Source organism: Suncus etruscus, chromosome 12 (assembly GCF_024139225.1).
Source record: "Suncus etruscus isolate mSunEtr1 chromosome 12, mSunEtr1.pri.cur, whole genome shotgun sequence".
Classification (NCBI taxonomy): domain Eukaryota; kingdom Metazoa; phylum Chordata; class Mammalia; order Eulipotyphla; family Soricidae; genus Suncus; species Suncus etruscus.
In genome coordinates, this window is record NC_064859.1 from 100,904,200 (window position 1) to 100,928,677 (window position 24,478).

General features: G+C 53.3%; 1 protein-coding gene across 1 annotated transcript; it reads right to left on the reverse strand.

The window, feature by feature from the left end:
* Positions 1-71: 71 nt before the first annotated feature.
* FEZ2 (fasciculation and elongation protein zeta 2) lies at positions 72-23,600 on the reverse strand. Its single transcript, XM_049784700.1, has 9 exons — positions 23,392-23,600; positions 20,211-20,319; positions 17,646-17,762; positions 15,957-16,095; positions 15,265-15,536; positions 6,789-6,869; positions 3,508-3,583; positions 2,493-2,558; positions 72-468 (listed from the first exon to the last, which is right to left on the reverse strand). Exons 1-9 carry the CDS (start codon positions 23,598-23,600, stop codon positions 452-454), a joined length of 1,086 nt encoding a protein of 361 aa, XP_049640657.1. The 3' UTR covers positions 72-451.
* Between the last annotated feature and the right edge of the window lie 878 nt (positions 23,601-24,478).

The window sequence follows — 24,478 nt, forward strand, 5'->3', positions numbered from 1 at the left end:
CCCAGGTGGCTGGGTGCGCCGAGTTTCAGGGTGTCTGGCCATAATACTGCAATTGGTGGGTCATTTACATCCGATCAGTGCCAGCGCTCCTGCAGCTGGACCTTGTCCTTCAGTGCCATTTCCTCCAGCTAGAAAGCCCCGGAAACTCACAGATGGGCCCCAAGTACATGCAGGAGAGAATAAAGCGATCCATGGCTCCTGCTGGCCTCTCTCTCTCTCTCTCTGCAGGGTCCCTCCAGGTATGGAGTTTAGGGTCCTGCACGCCACCTGCAGAATCCAGAAGGTGCCGGAGCTCTTGCTCTTGGGGGCGCGCGGTGGAGCATTCGCCAGGGCGGGATCCGGTTAATACTGACTCACGAAGCCAAGTGCAAATGCGCTGAGTTGCCAAGAGCAGCTTTGGGGCGGCTGGGAGCAGGGGCTGGAGCTCGGGGTCCACGCAGTAGCGGCAACCCTAGGTGGGACAGAGCACTGCAGGGAGGAAACGTTCATCAGTGAAGACAAGGAGGGCAGAGAATGCACAACTGAGCCTCAGACAAGACAGACGTGGCCCTCCAGCAATGGTGGGGGGATGCATGGGTCAGCTCCCCACACCCCCAGACCTTGCAGGTCGGGCTGGGAAGTGATTCAGAGACAAAAGAACCAAGAAACACCTGAAGGTGGAGAACTAGGGAGGCATCAAGGCAAAGAGCTAGAGTAGCAACAAGGACAGCAAAAAAGCCACCAAGGGGCCCTTTGCAACAGCACAGCAGCACAGAAGGTACTTGTCATGCACGTGGACAACCCAAGTTCGATCCCCAGCATCCCATAGGGTCCCGTGAGACTGCCAGGAGTGATTCCTGAGCATCCCCAGGAGTGATCCTTGAGCACCATCGACTGTGGCCATGAAGCTCCTCCCAGACATGATTAGACTTTTCCAGAGCAAGGTACAGAAGGCCACAGCTGAGGGTGTAGCCACAATGGGAGGTTGGACACCCGTATGGCTGGTGCTGTGCTTGGGGGCTTTGGGGTTCTGTGGCTCCGTGGTTGGGGTCACTGCCACAGGAACGAGGAAGTGCTCGATCAGTCCCACAACATCCAGCTTTCCCAGCCCCTTCTCACGTCCTCACTTCCAACCTCTATCCTCAGTGAACACATGTAGGCCACAGGGCCACCAGGAATGTTGTGATGAGGCGAGTGCCCCAGGGAGGAGGGAGCGACCCCCTGAAGGCCCCAGACAATGCAGATGCAGCATTAGAGGAAAAGTGGGGGGACAACAGGGAGCTGCAGGACTGGAGAACAGGCACCCTGGGGTCCCAGGAGCCCACTGGGATGTCCCTTCCATCTCTCCCAGGCTCCAGGGAGCCCAGATGCCCATCATGGAAGCACAGCAGCAGGGGGAGGGAAGGGCATGCACAGAGGTAAGCTCAGGAGCACCCAAACCTTCACACAGGCCCCACCCCAAACATTCCCAGCAGCCAATGAGAGGGTGGCAAAAGCACCCCACCCCTGTGTGCCTCCTCCTGCACGTAGCCCCACCCCACGACCCTTAAAGCAACAGGTAGGTGTTTTGGGTGCACAGAGGTCCCCGCTCCCAGCTGTGGGCACCAACCTGCCAGCCTCGCAGCTCTCATGCCAATGCTAGCACAACACAAAGACAACAACGGGTGTCAGGGGGTCCGAGACAGGCCTTTCCCCTCCGCCCATGTTAAGTGGCATCAGGGATGGGCATGAAACCACCCTGCACCCTCAAAAAAAAAGGGGGTTCTGTCTCCTCGCAGGCCTGTGTCCCCCACCCCTCCACCCATGGCCCCCCAGGGGCACACAGACACCACTCCTAGGAGCTCTGGGTCTGGTCTGGGGGACAGAGGTGTGGCCCCAAAATCAAACGGAAAAGCAGCAGTAACTGATCTCACAGCCGACCCATCCTCCTCTCTGGCCAACCTGCTAGAGAGGCCCCAAAACCATCCTTCTGGGTGGACCAGAGATGATCGGGCCCTCCCTTTATTATTTTATTTTGGGGGGGTGAGCTCACCCAACAGTGCTCAGGGCTTACTCCTAGCTCTGTGCTCAGAGATCATTCCTTGTAGGGCTATAGGTACACTCTAGGGTGCATGGGTGAAGCTGTATGCACTATAACACCTTTCCTAACAGGACTGCCCCCCCAGCGTGCCGGTGCTAACAACTTAGCTGTGGGGGTCATTTCTGGCTCGGGATCTCAGACAGGGGTGAGACTGGGGATTGAGGAGCTAGCTCAGGGGGACAGAGAGGGCATGGAAGGTCTACATACAGAGGGGATTCCACAGGGAGGGATTCCGCACAGGGCTCCAGGCGGGGTCCCCAACACCACCACAGGCTGGCAAGCACTGACGGGTGTGGCCCATGGAGACAAACCCAAAGGAAAGGTGATGCTCCCTCCTCGCCTGTTCCAGGCAGGAGAATCAGCTTCTCCAACTGTCCCCTTAAGACGCTTCCCAGCCCGGCCCACTCTCCCAGCCACCCACCCCGGGGCTCACCTTTCAGAATATAATCTGTTAACAAGCTGGGCACTTTCTCACTGTCCTCCTTCATGGCACGGAGAACTGCAAAGGAGAGAAAGCGCATTCACGTCCAGATCAAAAAAATAAATAAATAAATAAATACTCCTAATCTGGTGCCCAAAGGCACTGCCTGGGTCTGTCCCTGTGACAGCCCGTAAATGCCAATTTTCTGGATCAGAAAACATAATAGTGTGGGGCCGGAGCAACAGCACAGCAGTAGGGCATTTGCCTTGCAAGCGCCTGACCCAGGACAGGCCTGGGTTCAATCCCCAGCATCCCATATGGTCCCCCAAGCCAGGAGTGATTTCTGAGTGCAGAGCCAGGAGTAACCCCTGAGCGTCACCGGCTATGGCCCAAAAAGAAAAAAAAAAAAATTACAACTCCCGTTCTGGTGCCCAAAGACAAAGCCTGGGTCTGTCCTAGTGACAGCCGTTCATGCCAATTTTCTGGATTATTTTCTGAATCAGAAAACAAAATAGTAGGGCTGGAGTGATAGTACAGTGGTACAGCATTTGCCTCGCACGAGGCCGACCCAGGTTCGAACTCCGGCATCCCAGAGGGTTCCCAGAGCCTAGCAGGAGCGATTCCTGAGCACAGAGACAAAAGTAATAATCCCTCAGCACTGCTGGATGTGGCAGATAAAAAAAAAAAAGAATATGAACTATGGAAATTATGCTCACTAAATGACAAGGTAAAACAACCACAAGTATCACACTTAGCCAACTCCAGTCTACCTTGATCCCCCGTTTTCTTTTTTGGTTTTTTGGTTTTTGGGTCACACCTGGCAGTGCTCAGGGGTTACTTCTGGCTCCATGCTCAGAAATCGCTCCTGGCAGGCTTGGGGGACCATATGGGATGCCAAGATTCAAACCAATGACCTTCTGCATGAAAGGCAAATTCCTCACCTCCATGCTATCTCTCCAGCCCTTTGATCCCCTGGTTTAAAAAAAAAAAAAAAAAAAAGAATTGTAAAATGTCGGTCTCCACTCACTTTTGGTTAAGATCTGCAGTTCTTCCACTGAAGGGGACCCGTTCTTGCTCTCATAAGGAATGACAGTCGTCAGGTACTATCAAAGGAGAAACAGAAAGACAAGTCACTAAGTCACTCAAATCGCAACGACCTCACCTGCCAAGTTCTGTGACAGTCACGATGCAGGTCCCGACTGGTGTCGGGAAAGGGGACCTGGCGTGCCACGGAGCAGGGTGAGGGCTCATGGTCCCAGCCACTGGGGTCTGCCTAACACGGGCCCAGTGACCAACCACCTTACTCCCATGCCTCTAGCCTGTGTCTCTGTGTGCAGGTATATGTGCGTGTATAGGTGTGTGGTGCTGGGGATGGAACCCAGGCTCTCACACATGCAAAGCAAGCGCTCTGCCACTAAGCTACCTCCTCAAGGCCCAAATGGCATCTGGACTTTCCACCTGTTCCTCGCCTTAGTTGCAAACTCCTCAGTATATTCAGCAAGCAGCAGCGGGAATTGACAGGACAGCTAAAGAATCCAACTCACAATTCATTGCCAATGACCCAAGATTTTGGGTCATTTTAAAATGCTCGTTTCTGGCCCGGAACAATATTAGCACAGTGGTAGGGCTTCTGCCTTGCCTGCAGCAGACCCGGATTTGATCTCCAGCATCCCATAAAGTCCCTGGAGCCTGCCAGAAGTGATTCCTTAGTGCAGAGCCAGGAAAAACCCCTGAGCACCACTAAGTGTGGGTCAAAAATTTAAAAAACCAAAATAAATAAAAGACCAAAAAACACCCACTTCTGCGGGGACCTAAGGTATTTCACTAAGTCATTTTCAAGACCACTCTGACTCTTCATTGTTATTATTTACATTCTTTTTTTTTTTTTTTTGGGGGGGGTCACACCCGGCAGTGCTCAGGGGTTATTCCTGGCTCCAGGCTCAGAAATTGCTCCTGGCAGGCACAGGGGACCATATGGGATGCCGGGATTCGAACCAATGACCTCCTGCATGTAAGGCAAATGCCTTACCTCCATGCTATCTCTCTGGCCCCATTATTTACATTCTTGACCAGAGAACTCATAAGTGTTGAAAGACGAAAGACATTTGACTGACATGAGTAAGATAAACTCGGTTTTGACCTCTGGTGCCACCTGTCACTTCCACTAGGCCTGTCTATCCCCAAACATGGCCTCTGGATGTGACTGTAGGGAGCCTCCTGTCTCGCCGCTCCCCAAAACCACTCTCATCCAGAGGGCTGCAGAGTCTTCATGTGGAATCTCTCCACCACACCACCCTCAGTTCTGTTCGGTTCTAGGGGACGGGGTTTGTACCACTCTTGATCAAAAATGCAAGATGTAAGGGCCCAGAGAGAGGAAGGTGAGTAGGGCAGTGGCTTTCCATGTGACTGACCAAAGTTCAATACCCATGGCTGCCAGGAGTGAGCCCTGAGCTCAGCTGGGTGTGGCCCCCAAACCAAAAACAGAAAGAAAAAAAAACCTCAAATACAAAATAGAGCTATTCATGATCACTCTGGATAAGAACTGAGTGCTTTCAATGTTAAGGAGTCACATAAATCTCATAGCTTTAGGTTGCTTTGTGTACTGCCAAGAAATGTTATAATGTACTACAATCTGGGGACTTGTGGTCAAAGTAATTGTACATGGGTTCTGCCTTATTTTTCTTAATGTTTTTTTGACTGTAAGTTCAGTATTTAGGTGTCAGCAAGGGGATTTCTTCTGAGAACTCTGTTTATGGGCTTTTGTCCTTCCACTGTAACTTTACCTTGTCCTCTTTGCATCATTGTTCTCATAATTAAAAATAAAAAATTAAAAAAATAAATAAAATAAAATACAAATATGAAAAAAAAAAGAACTGAGTGCTGAAAGGGGAAACAGTGGTATGTTAATGAAGATACCCCTTTTTTAATAATAGTGCAAACCATCGTGTCAAAAAGGAGAAGCGAGACAGAGCCAGAGTGGTGGCGCAAGCGGTAGGGCATTTGCCTTGCACGTGGTCCCTGGAGCCAGGAGCGATTTCTGAGCACATAGCTAGAAGTAACCCAAACATTACCAGGTGGGCCCCCCCCCAAAATAAAAGAACAAAAAAAAAGGAGAAGAGAGAGAGACAGACAGAGAGGGAGAGAGAAAGAGGAAGTATAATGCCTGCCCCATAGGAAGGAGGCCGGGGGTGAAACTAGAAACATTGGTGGCAGAAAATGGATCTGTTGAGGGATGGTGTATTCTATGACTGAAACTCAATCATAAACAATTTTGCAACCACTGTGCTTGAATAAAGCGATTATTAATAATAAAAATAGATAGAGCTATTCATGGGAATTGATTGGAGTCCACACCCTAGAAAAGCAAAGAGATTTACAAACTAGTCGCAACATAGCATTAGGGGCAGAGGGTCTCGGGTGCTCATAGAGTGTTCATAGAGTGAAGTCATTTAGTCCATTAAAGCCATAAGCATTAACTTCAATTATAACCATGTGACTTGAACTACAACTAAAATTATTTTCTTTCTGATTTTTGGGTCACACCCAGCAACACTCTGCTCTGCGTCCAGAAATCACTCCTGCCGGGCTCAGGGGACCATATGGGACTATCTACATGTTTTAAAGTGAGTGGGAAGAAGGGACTGGGAAATAGGGTTTGAGGTTGGGTTAGCCAGAGGCTTGGACTGACTCTCTCTCTCTCTCTCCCTCTCTCTCTCTCTTTCTCACCTCTCTCTCTCCTCTCTCTCTCTTTCTCACCTCTCTCTCCTCTCTCTCTTTCTCCTTTCTCTCTCTCTCCTCTCTCTCTTTCTCCTCTCTCTCCTCTCTCTCTCTCTCATCCCTTAGCAGAGCATTGGGGACCCTCACTCACAGAGGACCGCCCAGCCCAGCCCAGTGGAGCATGAAAGGAAGAAGTAGGAAGGAAGGAGGGAGGGAGGAAAGGAAGGGAGGGAGGGAGGAAAGGAAGGGAGGGAGGGAGGGAGGGAGGGAGGGAGGGAGGGAGGGAGGGAGGAAGGAAGGAAGGAAGGAAGGAAGGAAGGAAGGAAGGAAGGAAGGAAGGAAGGAAGGAAGGAAGGAAGGAAGGAAGGAAGGAAGGAAGGAAGGAAGGAAGGAAGGAAGGGAGGAAGGGAGGAAGGAAGGGAGGAAGGAAGGAAGGAAGGGAGGAAGGAAGGAAGGAAGGAAGGAAGGAAGGAAGGAAGGAAGGAAGGAAGGAAGGAAGGAAGGGAGGGAGGGAGGGAGGGAGGGAGGGAGGGAGGGAGGGAGGGAGGGAGGGAGGGAGGGAGGGAAGGAAGGAAGGAGGAGGAGGAGCACCTGTTTGTCTCCGCCCGAGCTCCCAAAGGTGTGGCGCAGGCCCAGCTGAAGGACGTGCGAGATCCCCTCCACGCTGAAGCGCTGAAGCAGCGGCAGAAAAGCAGAAAAGGGTGGAGAGAGAAGTGCAGAGACCGAATTAGTGAGGAGGCCCGGACAGCGGGTGCCAAAGGCTGTTAAGAAAATAATAAACTCAAAAACTCGCCGATCTCTGCTCCAGAAGCAGAGCAAGGGCCCACCCCAGAGATCTTGCTGGAGACAAGGACAGAAAAGTCCCTTCCAACTGACACTCACCAGGACTTCCTCCCCCCAGACCTGGGACACCTGCTTCAGGATCAATCAGGCCTCCTTTCTTTATTTATTTTTATTTTTGGTTTTGGGCCACACCCAGGGCGCTCAGGGGTTCCTCCCAGCTCTGCGCTCAGAAATTGCTCCTGGCAGGCTCAGGGGACCATATGGGAAGCTGGGGATCAAACCCAAGTCTGTCCTAGATCCGCAGCAAGCAAGACAAATGCCCTACCGCTGCACTATTGCTCTGGCCCCAATCAAATCTCCATTTTATTTAATGCTGTTTACCCACATGGAAGGAGGCAAAGCCAAGCCAGGGCAGGCAGTGCCCACGGGTGGCCCTGTCCCATCTGTCTCCTCTGTCCATCTGCTGCCTTGTCGATGCAGAAAATGGGACAGCAGAGCCCAGGAGGCGCCATGTGCCAGCCAGGCCAGCAACAACGCCTGCAAGAGACGGCGGTAACTACAAACAAAGCAGCCTGGCTTTCTTTCTACAGCCACCCACAAGGCTTCTAGAACTCCCTGTCCTGCCAAGGTCGGGTCCCAGGGTCCGGCCATCCCTGGCCTCCTTATCTCGACCTGCCACCAGCCCTCAAAGGCATCAGAGGCGGCACAGGGCGGCTGGGGCTGCAGCCGGGCTGCTGAGTCAGAGACGGGGAGATTCCTGTCGCATGACTCCTGCAGGACAAGGGCCCCAGAAAAGGAAGTCACAGGAATGTCAGCCTGGCCAGGAAGGCAGCGAGTTGCCATAATCAGCCAACACCAGACCGGGAGCAGGAGAAAAGGAGACATGCACCCCACCCCAGAAAGGCAGAGAGGAGGGGCCGGAGAGATAGCACAGCAGTAGGTCGTTCGCCTTGCACGCAGCTGATCCAGGACAGATGATGGTTCAAATCCCAGAATCCCAGAATCCCATAGGGTCTCCTGAGCCTGCCAGGAACAATTTCTGAGCACACAGCCAGGAGGAACCCCTGAGCGGCGCTGGATATGACCCAAAAACAGAACAAAACAAAGAAAGGCAGAGAGGAGCCCCTTGCCTCCCCAGGGGGTCTCCAGGAACCTACCCACCCCAGGGAGACTGAAATATCTCCATATTTATGTGCTTTGATCTACTGGGTGTCATTGGCCTTTCTCACACTCATTTTTTGCAAAATGGGTAAAAGGCTGGGTGCCAGGGGATCTGATAACCCAGTTCCCTTGGATTACCGGCCACATTCCAAAGGAACAGGAAGCTTCGAATGTTTGGTTTTTGGAGCTAGGGAGATGCCACATCCAACAATGCTCAGGGGTCACTCCTGGCTTTACATTCAGGGGTCACTCTTGGTTGTGCTCAGGGGATGCCAGGGGTCGAACCCAGGTTGGCCACATGCAAAGCAAGCACCCTCCCCACTGTGCTATCACCCGAGTCTGGCCTCCCAAGGATGCATCAATTTTAACCCTCTTCTGTGAGACAGTCTGATTAGTGCAAATGTTGGAGGTAGGGGCTTAGTTTTGTTTTGACAAAAGTGCAAAATGGGGCTGGAGTGATAAACACAATGGGAAGGTTCCATTCCCCCAGCCTCACCAGGAGTGAGTCCTGAGCACGGCTGAGTGTGATCCTCAAGAACTGCAAACTAACTTCATTTTGCTCACTAATTTTTTTTGTTTGTTTGTTTTTTGTTTCTGGGGCACACCCAGCGACACTCGGGTTACTCCTGACTCTGCTCAGAAATCGCCCCTGGCAGGATCAGGGGACCACATGGGATGCCGGGAATCAAAGCACTGTCATTCCTGGGTCAGCTGCATGTAAGGCAAATGCCCTACTGCTATGCTATCTCTCCGGGCCCTGCTCACTAAATTCTTTACAGTTTCACAACATACTTTTTAGTAATCATTGACAAATTTATATTATGAATTACTTTTTTTTTTTTTTTGGTTTTTGGGCCACACCCGTTGGACGCTCAGGGGTTACTCCTGGCTATGTGCTCAGAAATCGCCCCTGGCTTGGGGGACCATATGGGACGCCGGGGGATCGAACCTCGGTCCATTCCTTGGCTAGCGCTTGTAAGGCAGACACCTTACCTCTAGCGCCACCTTCCCGGCCCCAAATTACATTTTTTTTAGCTAACATGCTAAAAACCAATATACTCTGGGGCCATCTCTTGGTGGCATTGCTGCCTTAAAGGGAGGTCCCAGGTCCAAGACATCCAGAAAGTTCTACCAGTGCTCCCAGACCCCAGAATCCCAAGGAGGCTCACAGTCCAGCTAAGTGGACCCCTTCCTGCTCTCGGCCACCTCAGTGTCTCCTGACATGTACTCAGGAACCCCATCGGTTTCACTGCATACCCCAAACATCTCCAGGCCACCCAAGCTGCTCATTCACAAGCCCAGTAGTGACAGCCCAGAAAGAGGGAGGCACCCTCCCTGAGGAGCCCAGACATGGGGTATGCACGGGTCCAAGACGGCCAGAGATGCAGAGTCAGAAACATCCTCACAGGAAAACTTGGGCAGGAAGATGTCGCCTTTGAAACCGAAGCAAGTGCACAGCAGGGAGGGAGAGTGTTTACCTTATACAGGGAGGCCTGGGTTCAATCCGTGGCATCCCATATGGTCTCTCGACCCTGGCCAGGAGTAATTTCTGAGCACAAAGTCAGGAGTAACCCCTGAGCACTGCTCGGTGTGAACCCGAAAACCAAAAAAAGAAAGATGTCACCGTAGAAATGTGAATCAAGGGTGTTCTGGAAGCTAGGCCCCTCCCTGGATGCCCTGAGACCCCTCACTAACCCACAGGGTCCCCAGGACTTGTGTGTCATGTTCTGAGGGAGTTGTACATCCTGGCTGTCTGTGGATAAACTCAATCAAGAGACAGGGGAAACAGTTTGGGCCACCCCAGGAGGGCTCAGTCTTAGCTCTGCCATCAAGGCACAGCGCAGGCACACGGTGCTGGGGATGAAACCTGGGTTGGCCACGTGCCTTACCCCCTGTGCCATCCCTCTGGCCCCATGTAATGATTATTTTAATCAGTAAACACTTGATGAGCAAAACTATTTTCTATACCTATATATGCCCGGGGGGAAGAGAGAGAGAGAGAGAGAGACAGAGAGACAGAGAGAGACAGAGAGAGAGAGAGAGAGACAGAGAGACAGAGAAAGAGAGAGAGAGAACAAGCATGAAGGTATAAGCCTTGACTGCAGACAGGCCCTCATGTGATCTCCAGAGCATCTCCAGGTGTAGCTCTGGATGTCCCTGAGCAAAACTGGTAGCCGGATGTCCCCCCTCACTCAGTCCCTACCAATTAGGAATCCCTAGGGGTGATCCCCTAGGGGCCTCTGAGCCCTGCACATAACCAGGTGGAACATTCCGGGAGAAGGTCCAAGGCTCCCTCCCTCTCCTTGGTGAGTCTAAGTAGTCCTAGGCCTGGCCGCCCCTCTCCAGCCCAGTAGCCGGCAACCTCAGTACGGGCCATATCATGTGGGGGGGGTCCCCAAGCCCGGAGCCCAGGGGTTTAGGAGTCATAAGAGACAGAACAGACAGGCATAAAGGATTCCAGGCTGCAGAGAGGTGATGGGGAAAGATGCAAGGGATTAAGGCCACATTTTAGAACAGGGGTCCTCAAACGGCCAGTTCACTGTCCCTCAGACCATTGGAGGGTCTGACTATAGTAAAAACAAAACTTATGAATGAATTCTTATGCACGCTGCATATATCTTATTTTGCAATGAAGAAACAAAACAGATACAAATACAATATGTGGCCTGCGGGACATAGTTTGAGGACCACTATTTAGACAAATGCAAAGAGACCCCCATCAGGGAGGGGAAGGCCAGATAGAGCCAGAAAATCCCCTCACAGGCCTGGCTGGCATGCAGCGGGGGCTGTGACGGTGGTTGGAGAGCAGCTGGCAGAGAGGACTGAGGAGCTGTGTGCAGGGCCAGGAGAAAGCGAGGAAAAGAACATATCAAGAGCGTGGCAAGGTAAATCAGACTGTTTGACAAGTGCCTGGTCAAATGTCCTGTAATACGGCCTTTGGATGTCAAAATCAGTTGGGTTTTTTTGTTTTGGTTTTGGTTTTGGTTTCTGGTTTTTGGGCCACACCCAGCAGCATTCAGGGGTTACTCCTTTTTTTTTTTTTTTAAAGCCAGTCAAACTTTTGTGATACTAACATTTTGTGATGCCAACTTTTGTGATACTAACATTAATAAGTTCTGATAAACCACTACCATCGGACCAGCCTCAGGGATTACTCCTGGCTCTGCATTCAGCAGTTACTCCTGGTAGGCTTGAAAAAGCATATAGGATGCCAGATATAGAACTCAGGTCTGTCCTGGGTCGGCTGTGTGCAAGGCCAATGCCCTATTGCTATGGTATCTCTCCAGACCCTCAAAATCAGTTTTAAAGAGATAAACCCAGGGTGGAGAGGTAATACAGCAGGGAGGGCATTTGCCTTGATTGTGGCCAGTCCCGGGATCGGTGCCCAATACCCGGCATCCCATCAAGTCCCCTGAGCACCGCCAGGAGTAACTGAGTGCAGAGCCAGGAGTAAGCCTTGAACATAGTCGGGTATGGTTCCCAAACAAATCAAGACAAAAATTATTTTAAAAAAGAGATCAGCCATGGGGACGGAGAGATCGCACAGCAGTAGGTGTCTGCCTTGCACGCAGTCGATCCAGGATGGATGGTGGTTCGAATCCCAGCATCCCATATGGTCCCCCTGAGCCTGCCAGGAGCAACTTCTGAGCACAGAGCCAGGAGTAACCCCTGAGTACCGCCGGGTGTGACCCAAAAATAAAAAAACAAAACAAACAAACTAAAAAAGATCAGCCCTCTGAGGACGATGGGACTTATGTTTCAGTCAACGTCAGCCCATTTGGGAACACCCAGGGGGGAGAGCAGATTGGTGCCTTGAGGTGGCAAGGGTGCTATGGGGGGATGGACTGTGCAGACACTGCTCTGCCGGGGGAGAAAGGGCAGAAGGCAGGAGGGAAGCGTGGCTCCTAGGAGCATCTCTCTCTAGGTGAGTCAGGCCCTGGAACTGAGTGGCGGGGACCTCCTGGAGCCTGGGTGCTGCGAAGGGTCTGGGGAAGCCAATGTAGCAGGGGGTGCAGGAGAGAGCCCCCAACTAAGTCTCGAGTGGGTGGAAGTTTTTAAGATGTCAAGACCAGAGCAGACTGGGAGATTTAGGAAGGGGCTGTGGAAGGATCGCTCCTGCCCTAGCAAAGCACAGCTCCTGGGGATCAACAATGCGAAAGTACAGACAGAGGGGGTTCCCCTCAGGACAAGAGGACGATGCACTGTCACGGTGTCACATCGATGATGGTCACCATAGTGTCCCCTCTCCCGGCCCACCCAAGTCTTGCTCAGCAAGGCCAGGCTAGGATGGGCTTTGGGTGGGCGTAGTTTCAAGAGTGGGTGTGTCTTGTGGGTGGACAGGGGTCTCCTTGGTGGGCGGGATTTTTTGAAGTTGGGGGCCACCTCACAGGGCCACCTGGCCACAGACCTGGAGCCCATCAGGAAATCCTGGAAAAAGTGTAATACTGGCTCAGGGGCAGACTAAAAGGTTAAGAAAGAAATGCCATTTAAAACTGTTTTCCCTCTCTTTCCAACGTCCCCAGTTCTATGTGTATTCCAAAGCTGTTCTCTATACTCCAGAGGTCCCAATGAAAATGAAATACTAAAGTTTTTCTAATAAATTGCATTATATTCAATAGCCTATTGAATGTGACGTGATTTTTCCGATTTAATTTGTAGGAAGCGATTTTAATAAATGTTAATTTATTAAAATACTTGAAACACAAGAAAAACAAACTGAAGGCCGTAATTAAATGTAAAGCATTACCAAGTAAAAATATTCAAATCGTTATTAAAATATTATCCGGAGCTGTCAAAATTGATTTTGCTTTCCTGATACTTTATCAAATCTAATTCTTTCCATTTGAGCCACAAAGCACAAGTTATACATTTATCAGAAAAAAATATTTTCACAATTCAGTTCTCAATCCATTAGAAAATATGAATTATGCCAAAGCAGATAAATAGATAAATAGTTGAAAAGGCCTTGAATATTAAACTATTATCCTAGCTCACTTTTATAGCAGAAAAAAAATGAATCAAATATATATATATATTTGGTTTCGGGGCCATATCCAGTGGTGCTCAGGGGTTACCCCTGGCTCAGCACTCAGAAATTGCTCCTGGCAGGCTTGGGGGACCATATGAGATGCCAGGGATAGAACTCAGGTTCATCCTAGGTCGGCTGCATGCAAGGCAAATGCCCTATCGCTGTGCTGTCACTCAGGCCCCTGAATCAAATATTTTAAAATAATTAAGTAGATGGGATTAGAGAAATAGTTACAGCAGGTAGAGTGCTTGCCCTTCATGCAGCCAAACTGGGTTCGATTCCAGGTACCCCAGATGGTCCCGCAGCCCCCTCCAGGAGTGATCCCTGAGCACAGAGTCTGGAGCAAGCCTGAGTACTACTGGGTGGTTCAAATCCCAAAAACAGAAAACTGATCCACACGACCCACATATACAAAGGGCACGCACACGCGCGCGCACGCACACACACACACACAAACACACACACACACACTTTAACTCAAATATCAAGCCTCTAAATCTAGGGCCCATCTCCTGTAAAGTCCAGCCTCGGTCTAAGAAATGAGCATATTGTAAAATAAAGAGAAAACCAGGGCCAAGTGATAACACAGCAGAAGGGCATTTGCCTTGCATGCAGCCAGCCCGAGATGGACCCATGTTCAATCTCTGGCATCCCACATGGTCCCCTGAGCCTGCCAGGTGTGAATTCTGAGTGCAGAGCCAGGAGTAACTCCTGAGCACTGCCAAGTGTGTCCCAACAACAACAACAACAAAAAAAAAAAAAAGGAAAAGAAAAAGAGGAAACAATACAATTTGCCATTGTGTGGAAAGAATGGGAGGGTACCAAACCTGGTGAGACAGAGGTGCCCAGAAGTGCCCATTCTCCGGAGAGACACAGGCGACAGGACAGCTGCGAGCAGACAGCCGTGATGGTGAAAACGATCCTACACACCCCCAGCATACCAAAGACCAAAAGGTTAAATAAACCCTGGCTGGCCATCCAGTCTCTGGCCAAAGCGCCCACTGCCTGGGAGAGGGTTGGGGACATGCCCACTGGCACATGCTGTTCCCAGGTGGTTTTGCAATCATCCGTCATTTGGCATTTCTAGTCCTCCCCGAACGCAAGTGGCCTGTCGCTTCTATCTCTCGGGCCCAACTCCCTGTCTGGGCCCAGCAGGGTGGATTTGGCCTGTTTCCCTCCCTCCAAGTGCTGGGCAGAGGCAGATGCCAGGCTGGCACTAAGCAGAGAGGGAAGTTAGACCCAGCAGAGTCCTAGGATGGGCTGAGTCTCCTGGCATGTGCTTAACAGCCCCTCTTATCCCGCATCCCCAATGTCTCGTCATGAAATCTGACTCTCTAACAGTGCTTGGAGTAAAGCAAGACAACAAGGGCAGGACAGGGCCAGAGTGACAGCACAGCAGTAGGGTGTTTGCCTTGCATGCGGCCGACCCAAGATGGACTCAGATTCAATCCCCGGCATCCCATATGGTCCCCTGAAACTGCCAGGTGTGATTTCTGAGCACAGAGCCACGAGTAACCCCTGAGCATCGCTGGGTGTGGCCAAATAAAACAAAACAAAGACAGGACGGGTGTATCATGCATACTGGAAGAGCCAGCGTGGGCTGGTCTGTCTGTCAGTGGCTCGTGGTCGAAGCCACGACTCTCAATTCCGAGGATGAATTCCCTCGTGGAATGGGGCCTCTGCCGATCTGTGATCATGTTCTCGAGAGTGAAAAATGCCTCTTGATGAAGTCAAGGCGGCAAACAGGAAGGTCTCTGGGGACCCAGTGAAGTGGCCAGCGGGTCAACCTGGAAACGCATCTCCCTAGGTATTATCTGGGACCAAGTTTCATCGTGGGGAAATCAATCGCGAGGCTTCAGAACAACACCAAAGCAGAAAATGTGCTAGATACTCCTCCTCCTACTCCTCTTCTTCCCGCTCCTTCCTTCCACTCACTCCTGCCCTGAGCATTTCCCTTTAGAACTCTCTAGAAAACCATGTCCCCTCCCTCTCCAAGAAAGCTCATTTCTCTGCAGGGTCCTGAGTGCAGGCAGCTTGGTAACCGAGCCCCTGGCAATCCCGGCCCCCAGCCCGACTCCCCAACCCTTGACTCACTGTGCCAGGCGCGTGGCCTCGCTCATGCCTCCCGTTCAGGGCGCCGCCGTCCCGGGGCTGGTGCTTTTTCTTCCGGGCCGACTCTCGGTGCTCCTTTTGCTTCTTCTGCACCTCGATGAGGACGGAGATGAAGCTGTTCTTCACCTCTTTCTCGAACTCCAGCTCGTCCCGCAGCGCCAGCTGCTGCACCAGCTCCTCCGAGAACTCGCGGATGGCACCCTCCATCTCCTCCAGCAGCTCGTTGAGCGACGACACGGGGAGACTCTTCACCCCTGCGGAGGGAGGAGGGTGCAGGGGTGAAGAAGCAGGGCGGGCGGGATGAGGGGAGGGACAGGGCCAGGGCCATGGTCAGGCCGTGATCTGTGATCCAAGGGATGCGGGGACAGAGAAAGGGGAGGTAAAAGGGAGAGAAGAGACACCACGGAGAAAAACACAAACAGACAATGCAGACACACACACACACACACACACACACGCACGCACGCACGCACGCACGCACGCACGCACGCACGCACCATCCCCACCACTGGCCAGGGCTTTGCTCCATCGGCCGGAACTAGCCCAGATTCCACGAGTTCCAGGTGGGAGCACTATGCCAAGGGGCAGCACTGGGCTGGCAGTGTCCAGTGGTTCCAGCACCACTTCCTCTGTTCAACCATCAGGAGGTGCCCCCAGGGACCCCGGGCCCTTACTTGCTTCGCCGTCACTGCCGGCCCTCTGCAGGGTCTGGAGCTCCTGGGACAGTGTGGACAGGCGGTCGCACTGCGAGGGCGTCTGGGGGTCATCCAGGTCCGGGGACTCCTGCATCATCTCTTCGATCTCTTCAATCACCTCCCGGAACACAGACATGTCAGTCATTAACACACACACACACACACACACACACACACACACACACACACACACATGCGGATAGGCAGCCAGACACAAAGGGGAAGTCACAGGGCCAAAATAGGGTCCCCAAACTGCACATTAAGCCCCCCTCCATACTGGAATCTGCCCCCAACAGCAAACACTTCTGGGTCAGAAATGGAGCCACCAATGATGGGTCAGGAACCATGATCAGAACAAGACCTGTGATGGGCAACTGAGCGTACCTAGGGCAAGCTGATCTCGTGTTTCAGTGCTCTTTGATTTAGGGGCCCACCCGGCAGGGCCCAGGGGTTCATGGGCTGCCAGGAACAGAACTGGAGCTCGTGCAGTGCAGGGGTCCCAGCCCTTGTCCCTGCTCTCCTCACAGGCCAGATCCCAGGCTAAAGCCACAAAGTCAGCGGGATATCGACACGAGAAAATTTGACAGCGTAAAAAGCCATGTCTAAGGGGACCAGAAAGACAGCACAGGGGTTACAGTGCTAGCCTTGCACATGGCTGACACCGATTTGAACCCCATAATCTCACATGATCTCCCCAACTCAAGCCAGGAATGAGCCCTGAGCACCAACAAGTATGGCTCCCGAACTCCAAATAAAACAGAAAGTCGCAGGTAGGGCCAAAGAGCTGGTACAGCAGGTAAGTCACATGCATTTGGTCAACCCAGGAGTCCAGCCAGGGGTGATCCCAGGAGCAGATAACCGGAGTAGAACTCTGGCCCCAAAATGACAAGAAAAGAAACATTCCATCTAAAGCAACAAATGACCCCGGGGCAGCTAAATTCTCCTTTAACTGTGCAGAAAAGAATTTCTTACAGACTCTCAATAGAAATAAAAGTTGCTTTAAAGTCACCAGGAGGGGGCCGGGGAGATAACATAGAGGTAGGGCATTTGCCTTGCATGCAGAAGGATGGTAGTTCGAATCTTGTGCATCCCATATGGTTCCCTGAGCCTGCCAGGAGTGAGTTCTGAGCATAGAGCCAGGAGGAACCCCTGAGCGCTACCGAGTGTGACCAAAAAAAACAAACAAACAAACAAAAGAAGTCCCTAGGAGGCAGAGCAGGAGCAACGGGAGGAGGGGTGTTTGCCTCGCATGCAGAGGACAAAGGTTTGATCCTCGGCATCCCATACCATCACCCTGACACAGCCAGGAATGGTTCTGAGTTTAGACCTGGGAGTCACCCCTAGTGCTGCTGGGTGTGGCCCAAAAACCAAATAAACAAACAAAAAAAAAATCACCAGAATGCTAGGGCAGTGTTAGCACAGCAGGGAGGGCATTTGCCTTGCATGTAGCCAACCCGGGCTCCATCTTCAGCATCCTGCTGGGTCCTCCAAGCCTGTCAGGAGCTATTCTTGCGCACAGAACCACGAGTAACCCCTGAGCACTGCCGGGCGTGGCCCAAAAGAAATAATCCCAAAAATCACCAGAATGTCCAGGGAGAACAGGAAATACCGGAGACCAACTCAGCCACAGCAGGGCCCTCCCTGCGGGGTCTCCCCCGCCCTGGGTACCTGGTCAGCTGTGAAGAGTGGCCCCTCGTCCACGCAGGACACGATGATCGAGTGCATGTCCAGCGCCTCCCGCACGTCCTCGGCGTCTGGCGCCTCCAACTGCAGACTGTCAGGAACCTGAAGGCCAAACACCAATGTCAGCGCAGGGCCCAGCAGGAGTAAGCACCATAACCAATAAAGGGGAGCAACTTGATATCCAGGCTAGGGCCCCCCAGCTGCCGTGGCGCCGAAGGGAAAGGCTGGCAAGCCTGGTGGTGAGCTGGGAAGATTCGGGAGCACAGCAAGTAGACGGAGGAGCAGCCCAGGTAAGAGGAGGGTGCCAGGCAAGCAGAAGGAGAGCTGTTTTCTGTACCCCCAAACCTCCATGCCTAATCCAAGTCAGAAGGAAGCCACCCCTTGCTGGGCCCCTGGGAACCAACAACACTCTAAACTGGGCAACCTCATAGGAGATACTAGCCAGAGGTAGGTCAGGAACCAGCCCCCCACACCCCTACCATAGTCCTAGCCCACCGTGAGTACCATGAGGATCAGTGCCCACACACAAGCCACAGGATTCGATTCATGGCCGGAACAAGAGCACAGCGGTACAGCGTCTGCCTTGCATACAACCAACCTGGGATGGACCCAGGATCAATTCCCAGCATCCCATACGGTACCCTGAGCCCGCCAGGGGCAATTTCTGAGCACAGAGTCAGGAATAACCCCATCCTCTATGGCTCGTGATACCTAGTAGCCAAAGAACAAGTGACTGGGGAGCTGTGTGACCACTAGGCCTCTATGTTGGGGTGCAGAGCAGAGCACGACAGACACAAAATCAAGCAGGTGGATGTCAGATGCCTAGGGCCTCGCAGAATACCTCAGTGGATACCACAGCATCAGGCACCCCTCACCCTCCTACCACCACCCTGGGACTCTCACTACAGCCTGAGAAAAAGTCTGAGCATTCCGAGGAAGGAAAATTCCAGGGGGTCGGGAAGCCAAGCGCCCCTGAATTCCCAAGATAAGAGACCAGAGAACAGCTCTGCTCCTGCTCGCAGATTCCTTCTCCAGGAACCCCCCTTTCTCAGAGGTTCCAGGGAGGGCAATGTAGGAAAGCATGGAGGGTGTGACTGGGTCGGTTCCAGCAGGGGGATGTGCCTGATGAGAAAGGATCCGGTTCAGATCAGGACATGACTGCTGTGTGAACGCAGGAGCGCAGCAAGGGAGAGAGAAGTGGTGAGAACCAGAAGCTGCTGGAAGCTGCTAGAAGCAGCGGCCAGAAGGGACTGTTTGTGCCTCGAGGAATTCCAGCTGGGCCATCCAGACTGACATCAACTTCACTCTCCAAAGCGTCCTTCCCATGCATGGGAACATTGCGATCACAGGACAGGGTGTGTGTCCTCGGGACAGGGGATGAGATGAGGGTCTGCGGGGAGAACCCCAGTGACCAGACTGGACAAAGGAAAAACGTCACAAGGGGGTGCTGAGGATGGCAAGGGAGCAGAGCCCACACCCGCAGACACTTGGTGCTATCTATAGACATGCGAGGAGTTGAAGGTGGTTGCTTTCCCCCAGTATAGACTAATCTTTTTTTTTCTTTTGGTTTTGGGGCCACACCCAGTGGTGCTCATGGGCTACTCCTGGCTCTGCACTCAGAAATTGCTCCTTACATGCTCGGGGGACCATATGGGATACCAGGGATCGAACCTGGGTCCATCTCAGATCATCCGCATGCAAAGCAAATGCCCTACTGCTATGCTATGGCTCCGGTCCCCGGATTCATTTTAAAATGACCCCAGGAAGATACAACAACTGCCTTTGCATTTCTAGTCTTCAGACCATCAAAGGTGCATCAGGCCAAGCCCGGTTGGTCCTTGAGAAGAGGCTCAGGGCAGGAGGAAGAAGGCAGCCCAGGAAATAGGGATGTTGGCAAGTGCTGACCTGGATGCCAACAGGATCCAGGAACCATACAAGATGCGGAGATCAAACCTGGGTCAGCCACATGCAAGGCAAATGACCAGAAAACCAGATGGCAGAGACCCTACAGGAGGAATCGAGCTCAATCCCCAATCCTGGTACCTGTGCAGGGCCTGGACTCTGCTCCCTTCTTGCCCCCCAAACCAGCCCCATAGGCATCAAGCATCATCATTCACTCCCTTTAGGAGCAGCCTGCAAAGATAGGCGCAGGGTTGCTGGCGCCACAGACCCAGAACAACAATGGCATAGTGGGAAGACTTGGGAACTTGCACCCTGCTCCAGAACTTTCTGGAACTTTCTTCAGGAGGCAACTGTGCATGTACAAGAGAGAGAGAGAGACAGAGAGACAGAGAGAGACAGAGACAGAGAGACAGAGAGAGACAGAGAGAGGAGAGAGAGAGGAATGTGCCTATGGCTTTGTGCCTCATTCAGCATGTGGAGGAAAATTCCAGCCGATGGCAGCAAAGGGCAGGGGGCCCCAGCGGGCAGATGGCAGAGCAGGCTGGGAGACTCAGCATGTCTGTGGGTGTATCCAATGGGACGCTGCTGTGAGTGCTCGACCCAGGCTGGCACGAGAAAGGGCCACGTCCGCTTCTGTTCCCGACTTACCCCTTGCTCCGAGAGGTTCAGGGTCAGCAGGTGCAGACTCCGGGTGTGCGAGGCCTTCCAGTCCACTGGCATCACGTTCCCGAAGTTGTCCGTCAGCGCGTTCCAGATCCTGGCCCGGAGAAAGGGCAGGAGTCAGAGCACCTCATACCCTTTGGGTTTGGGTTTGAGTTTGGTTTTGGTTTCTTTTGTTTGTTCCTGAGTCACACCCGGCGGTGCTCAGGAGTTATTTCTGGCTCTGCGCTTAGAAATCACTCCTGGCAGGCGCAGGAAACCATATAAGATGCCAGGATCAAACCTGGGTCAGCCACATGCAAGGCAAATGACCTACTCGCTGTGCTATCACTAAGGCCCCATCCCAGGAGTGATTTCTGAGCATACAGCCAAGAGTAACCCTTGAGCACTGCCAGGTGTGTCCCAAAAACCAAAAATAAATAAATAAAATCTGGGGCCGGTGAGATGGCGCTAGAGGTAAGGTGTCTGCCTTGCAAGCGCTAGCCAAGGAAAGACCGCGGTTCGATCCCCTGGCATCCCATATGGTCCCCCCAAGCCAGGGGCAATTTCTGAGCACTTAGCCAGGAGTAACCCCTGAGCATCAAACGGGTGTGGCCAAAAAAAAATCCTATTGGAAGGTGGCTAGAGTGACAGTACAGCAGGTAAGGTGCTTGCCTTGTATACAACTGACTTGGGTTCGATCCCCATCATTCCATAAGGTCTTCACAGCACTACCAGAGTGATTCCTGAGTGCAGAGTTAGGCGTAAACCCTGAGCACCGCTGAGTGTGGTCCAAAAAACAAAACCAACAAATGTGGGGGGGGGGGGGTCTTGGGCCACACCCAGCTGCGCTCAGGGTTACTCCTGGCTCTGCACTTAGAAATCACTCCTGGCAGACTCAGAGGACTAACTACATGGGATGCCAGGGACCAAACCCAGGTCTGCTGTGTGTAAGGCAAAACCTCCCCACTGTGCTATCATCACTCTGGGCCCTGATTTATTTTCTTAACTAAAAAAAAAAAAAAATTTTAGGTGCCAGAGTGATAGCACAGTGGGTAGGTAGGGCATTTGCCTTGCATGCAGACAACCAGGCATCAATCCCCAGCATCCCATAGGGTCCCCTAAGCAGAATCAGTGCTCTTAATTTCTCAGAAAGACCCCGGCAGAGTCAGGGTTCCAAGATTCTCTATCTCCAGGTTCCCTATCTCCTTGTCATAAAGCCTTCCGGGGACCCTGGACAGCTAACAGAGGTCAAAGTGCAGCCAGCACTGAACCCCATGTGACACCCCGGTGTTCAAGTCTGACTCACAGCAAATTGAAACCAAAACCAGGACACGAAGCAGTGAGAGTCCAGAGGCAAAGCAAAGCTGGAGTTGGGGTCCTAGGGCTGGGGAAAGAGGCCCTGGTCCGTCCCACACACATGGGGGGCCTCAGCCCCACTTCCACAAGGCTGTCTGGGCATGGCCCTGACTCTGAAGCACCTGGCAGGTCCCCCTCCCATCACATGGGCATGTGTAGCCCCTAATATTAAAAAAAAATGAAATAATTCTCCACTGAGGGGGCCGAGAGATAGTATAGAAAGTTAGGTGTTGGACTTGAATGAAGCTGACCCAGGTTTGACCCCCAGCACCATATTATGATCCCCCTGAGGCCATCAGGAGCGATTCCCTGAGCACAGAGCCTGAAGCAATGCTGGGTCTGACCCAAAATAACAAATATAAAAAGAATTTTCAGGGCAGGAGTAATAGGACAGTGAGGAGGGACAGCGGGTGTGGGCCAAAAAAAAAACCCTAATTTTCTGCTAAAGCTGGGGGAATGGTTCAATGACCTAAGGCCTGCTCTCTCCCAAAAGCACTGAACACACACACACACACACACACACACACACACACACACACACACACACACACGAAAAGTTTTTCTCATCTCCATGAATTCTAAACTCTCTCCAGAACAGGGCAGGACCATTCCCTATGCTTTCCAAAGAGGATGCTCCCCCAATCCCCTCCAGGAGTCAGCCCTGAGCACAGAGCCAGGAGTCAGCCCTGAGCATAGTAGGTGTGCCCCCAAAAAAGGGGGGAGGCAGAAGGAGAATGAAAGCAAAGACCAGCCCCTTAGCAGCTCTGTAGCAATCTGGGGTGCGTACCTGGACCCCACCCCACTCAAGGCAGACTCTTGGCCTTCATCACTAATCTTCTCCCCTTGGGGGGGGTGCATGACCCCCCACCGCCTTCCCAGAGGCCCCACACTCCTGTTCCACACAGCAGTGCTTTAAAGTGGGGGCTGTCTGCCCTCAAGCTCTCTCTCTCCCCTATGGAAGACCTGGGACCTTTCCTCCCCTTCCAAACTCCCACCTAGTGGGGTGCGGGTCCAGGTTCCACCCCAACAGGTCTCTGCTGGGTCCCACACAATTCTGTTCCCCTTAAGTCCATGCCACCATGCATCACCCCTACACGCTGCCTTACAGATCTAGCGGCCACCCCGAGCTGGGGCAACACCCAGGCCTAGGAGGAGCTTAATAACTAACCTTCTTGGAGACGGGACAATAAATGAATGGGTGCAAGCTACATCGGCCAGCAGGGAACCAGGCGCTGGGCACAAACCTGGGCTGGAGGGCAGGGCTGGAGGTGCAGGGACTCTGGGGGCCTGACAGGGGGTTTGGGTCCCCAACATCTCCACCCCTCCCCATGTCTGGGTGTGAGCAGGGGGTGGTTCTGAGGAGGATGGAGGGCGAGGGCTGCGGGGATGAGTCCCCTCTGCAGGTGTGCACAGGTCCCAGTGCAAACACCAGTCCTCTTGCACACCCCAGTCCCCTTGCACGCCCCAGTCCCCTTGCACCCCCAGTCCCCGTGTAAATGCCAGTCCCCCTGCACAACCCAGTCCCTGTGCAAACATCAGTCCCCTTGCATGCATGAGTCCCCGTGCAAACACTAGTCCTCTTGCACACTCCAGTCCCCGTGCAAGCACCAGTCCCCGTGCAAATACCAGTCCCCTTGCATGCCAAAGTCCCTGTGCAAACACCAGTCTCCTTGCACATGTCAGTCTCCGTGCAAACAGTGGTCCCTGTGCAAACATTAGTCCCTTGCCCGCCCCAGTCCCCGTGCAAGCAGCAATCCCCGCGCCAACCCCATCGGCCCCCCAGGCACACGCCCTCCCTCCCTCCCTCGCTCCCTCCCTCGGCCGCACTCACTCGTCGCCCTGCAGCAGGCTGCGCTCGGTGATGGGCCGCACGGCCGCCCGCGGGGTCTCGGCGCCCGGCCCGGGCGGGCGGAAGCACAGGCGGAGCTTTTCCTCCAGGCTGCGGGTCAGCGCCGAGAAGCCGCCGCCCGCCCCGGCCCCGGCCCCGGCCTCCGGCGCGCGGAACTCGGAGAAGTCCTGCCAGTCCCCGGCCGCCGCCATAGCCGTCGCCGCCGCCGCCCGGGCCACGCCCCTTCCCGGGACAGGGCACGCCCCCGCCGGCGTCACCGGGCCCAAAACAACGCAAGCCACGCCCCGTAGAGAGCCAAGACCCGCCCCCTCCGCCGCTCGGCCAATCCCGACAGCCAGAACCGAGCTCGCCCCTCCTCTGGGACCGCCCTTCTCTCCTGAAGCCACGCCCATTTACCTCTTGACCAATCCCCGCAGCCTTCGGCAGCCAGAGCCGAGCTCGCCCCGCCCCTAAAACTGCCCACGGCTGCGCAGGCCACGCCCCCTCCAACTGCGTCATCTACCCGGGAAACAGCGAAAGCCACGCCCCTTCTAGGGCTAAGCCCCGCCCCTATCCACACCTATCAACCAATCCCGGCAGCCAAAGTAGAGCTCGCCCCGCCTCTAAGCCACGCCCCTCCGCCGCCATCACGGCCACGGAGCGGCACTGCTCGCCCCGCCCCTTCCAGTGTCATGCCACGCCCCTTCCTTCTCTGGGCCACGCCCCACCAGAGCCGCGCTCACCCCGCCTCTAGGCACTTCTCTATACACGAGGCCACGCCCCCTGTGCAAGGCCACGCCTCCCCTTGAGACTGGCCCCGCCCGCCGGGTTCTCAGACTGCGCGTGCGTGTGCAGCACCTCCCAGCTTTGGAGGGTTTTTTCTTTTAACTTTTTCTGGGGTTTTGGGGGGGACTGAAAAGAAAAGTTTTAACAGCTTGAGGTCACTTTCCTGGTGTCCTGACATTATGGAAAAACTTCCCTTGGTGGCATCTCTGCTGCTAAGTTTTAAACTGGCTTTGATGACTCCCACCCAAGAGGGGTGTCTTGTCAGTCCGGAGGTGAACACCAGGTTTTTAAATTGGAGGAAAGG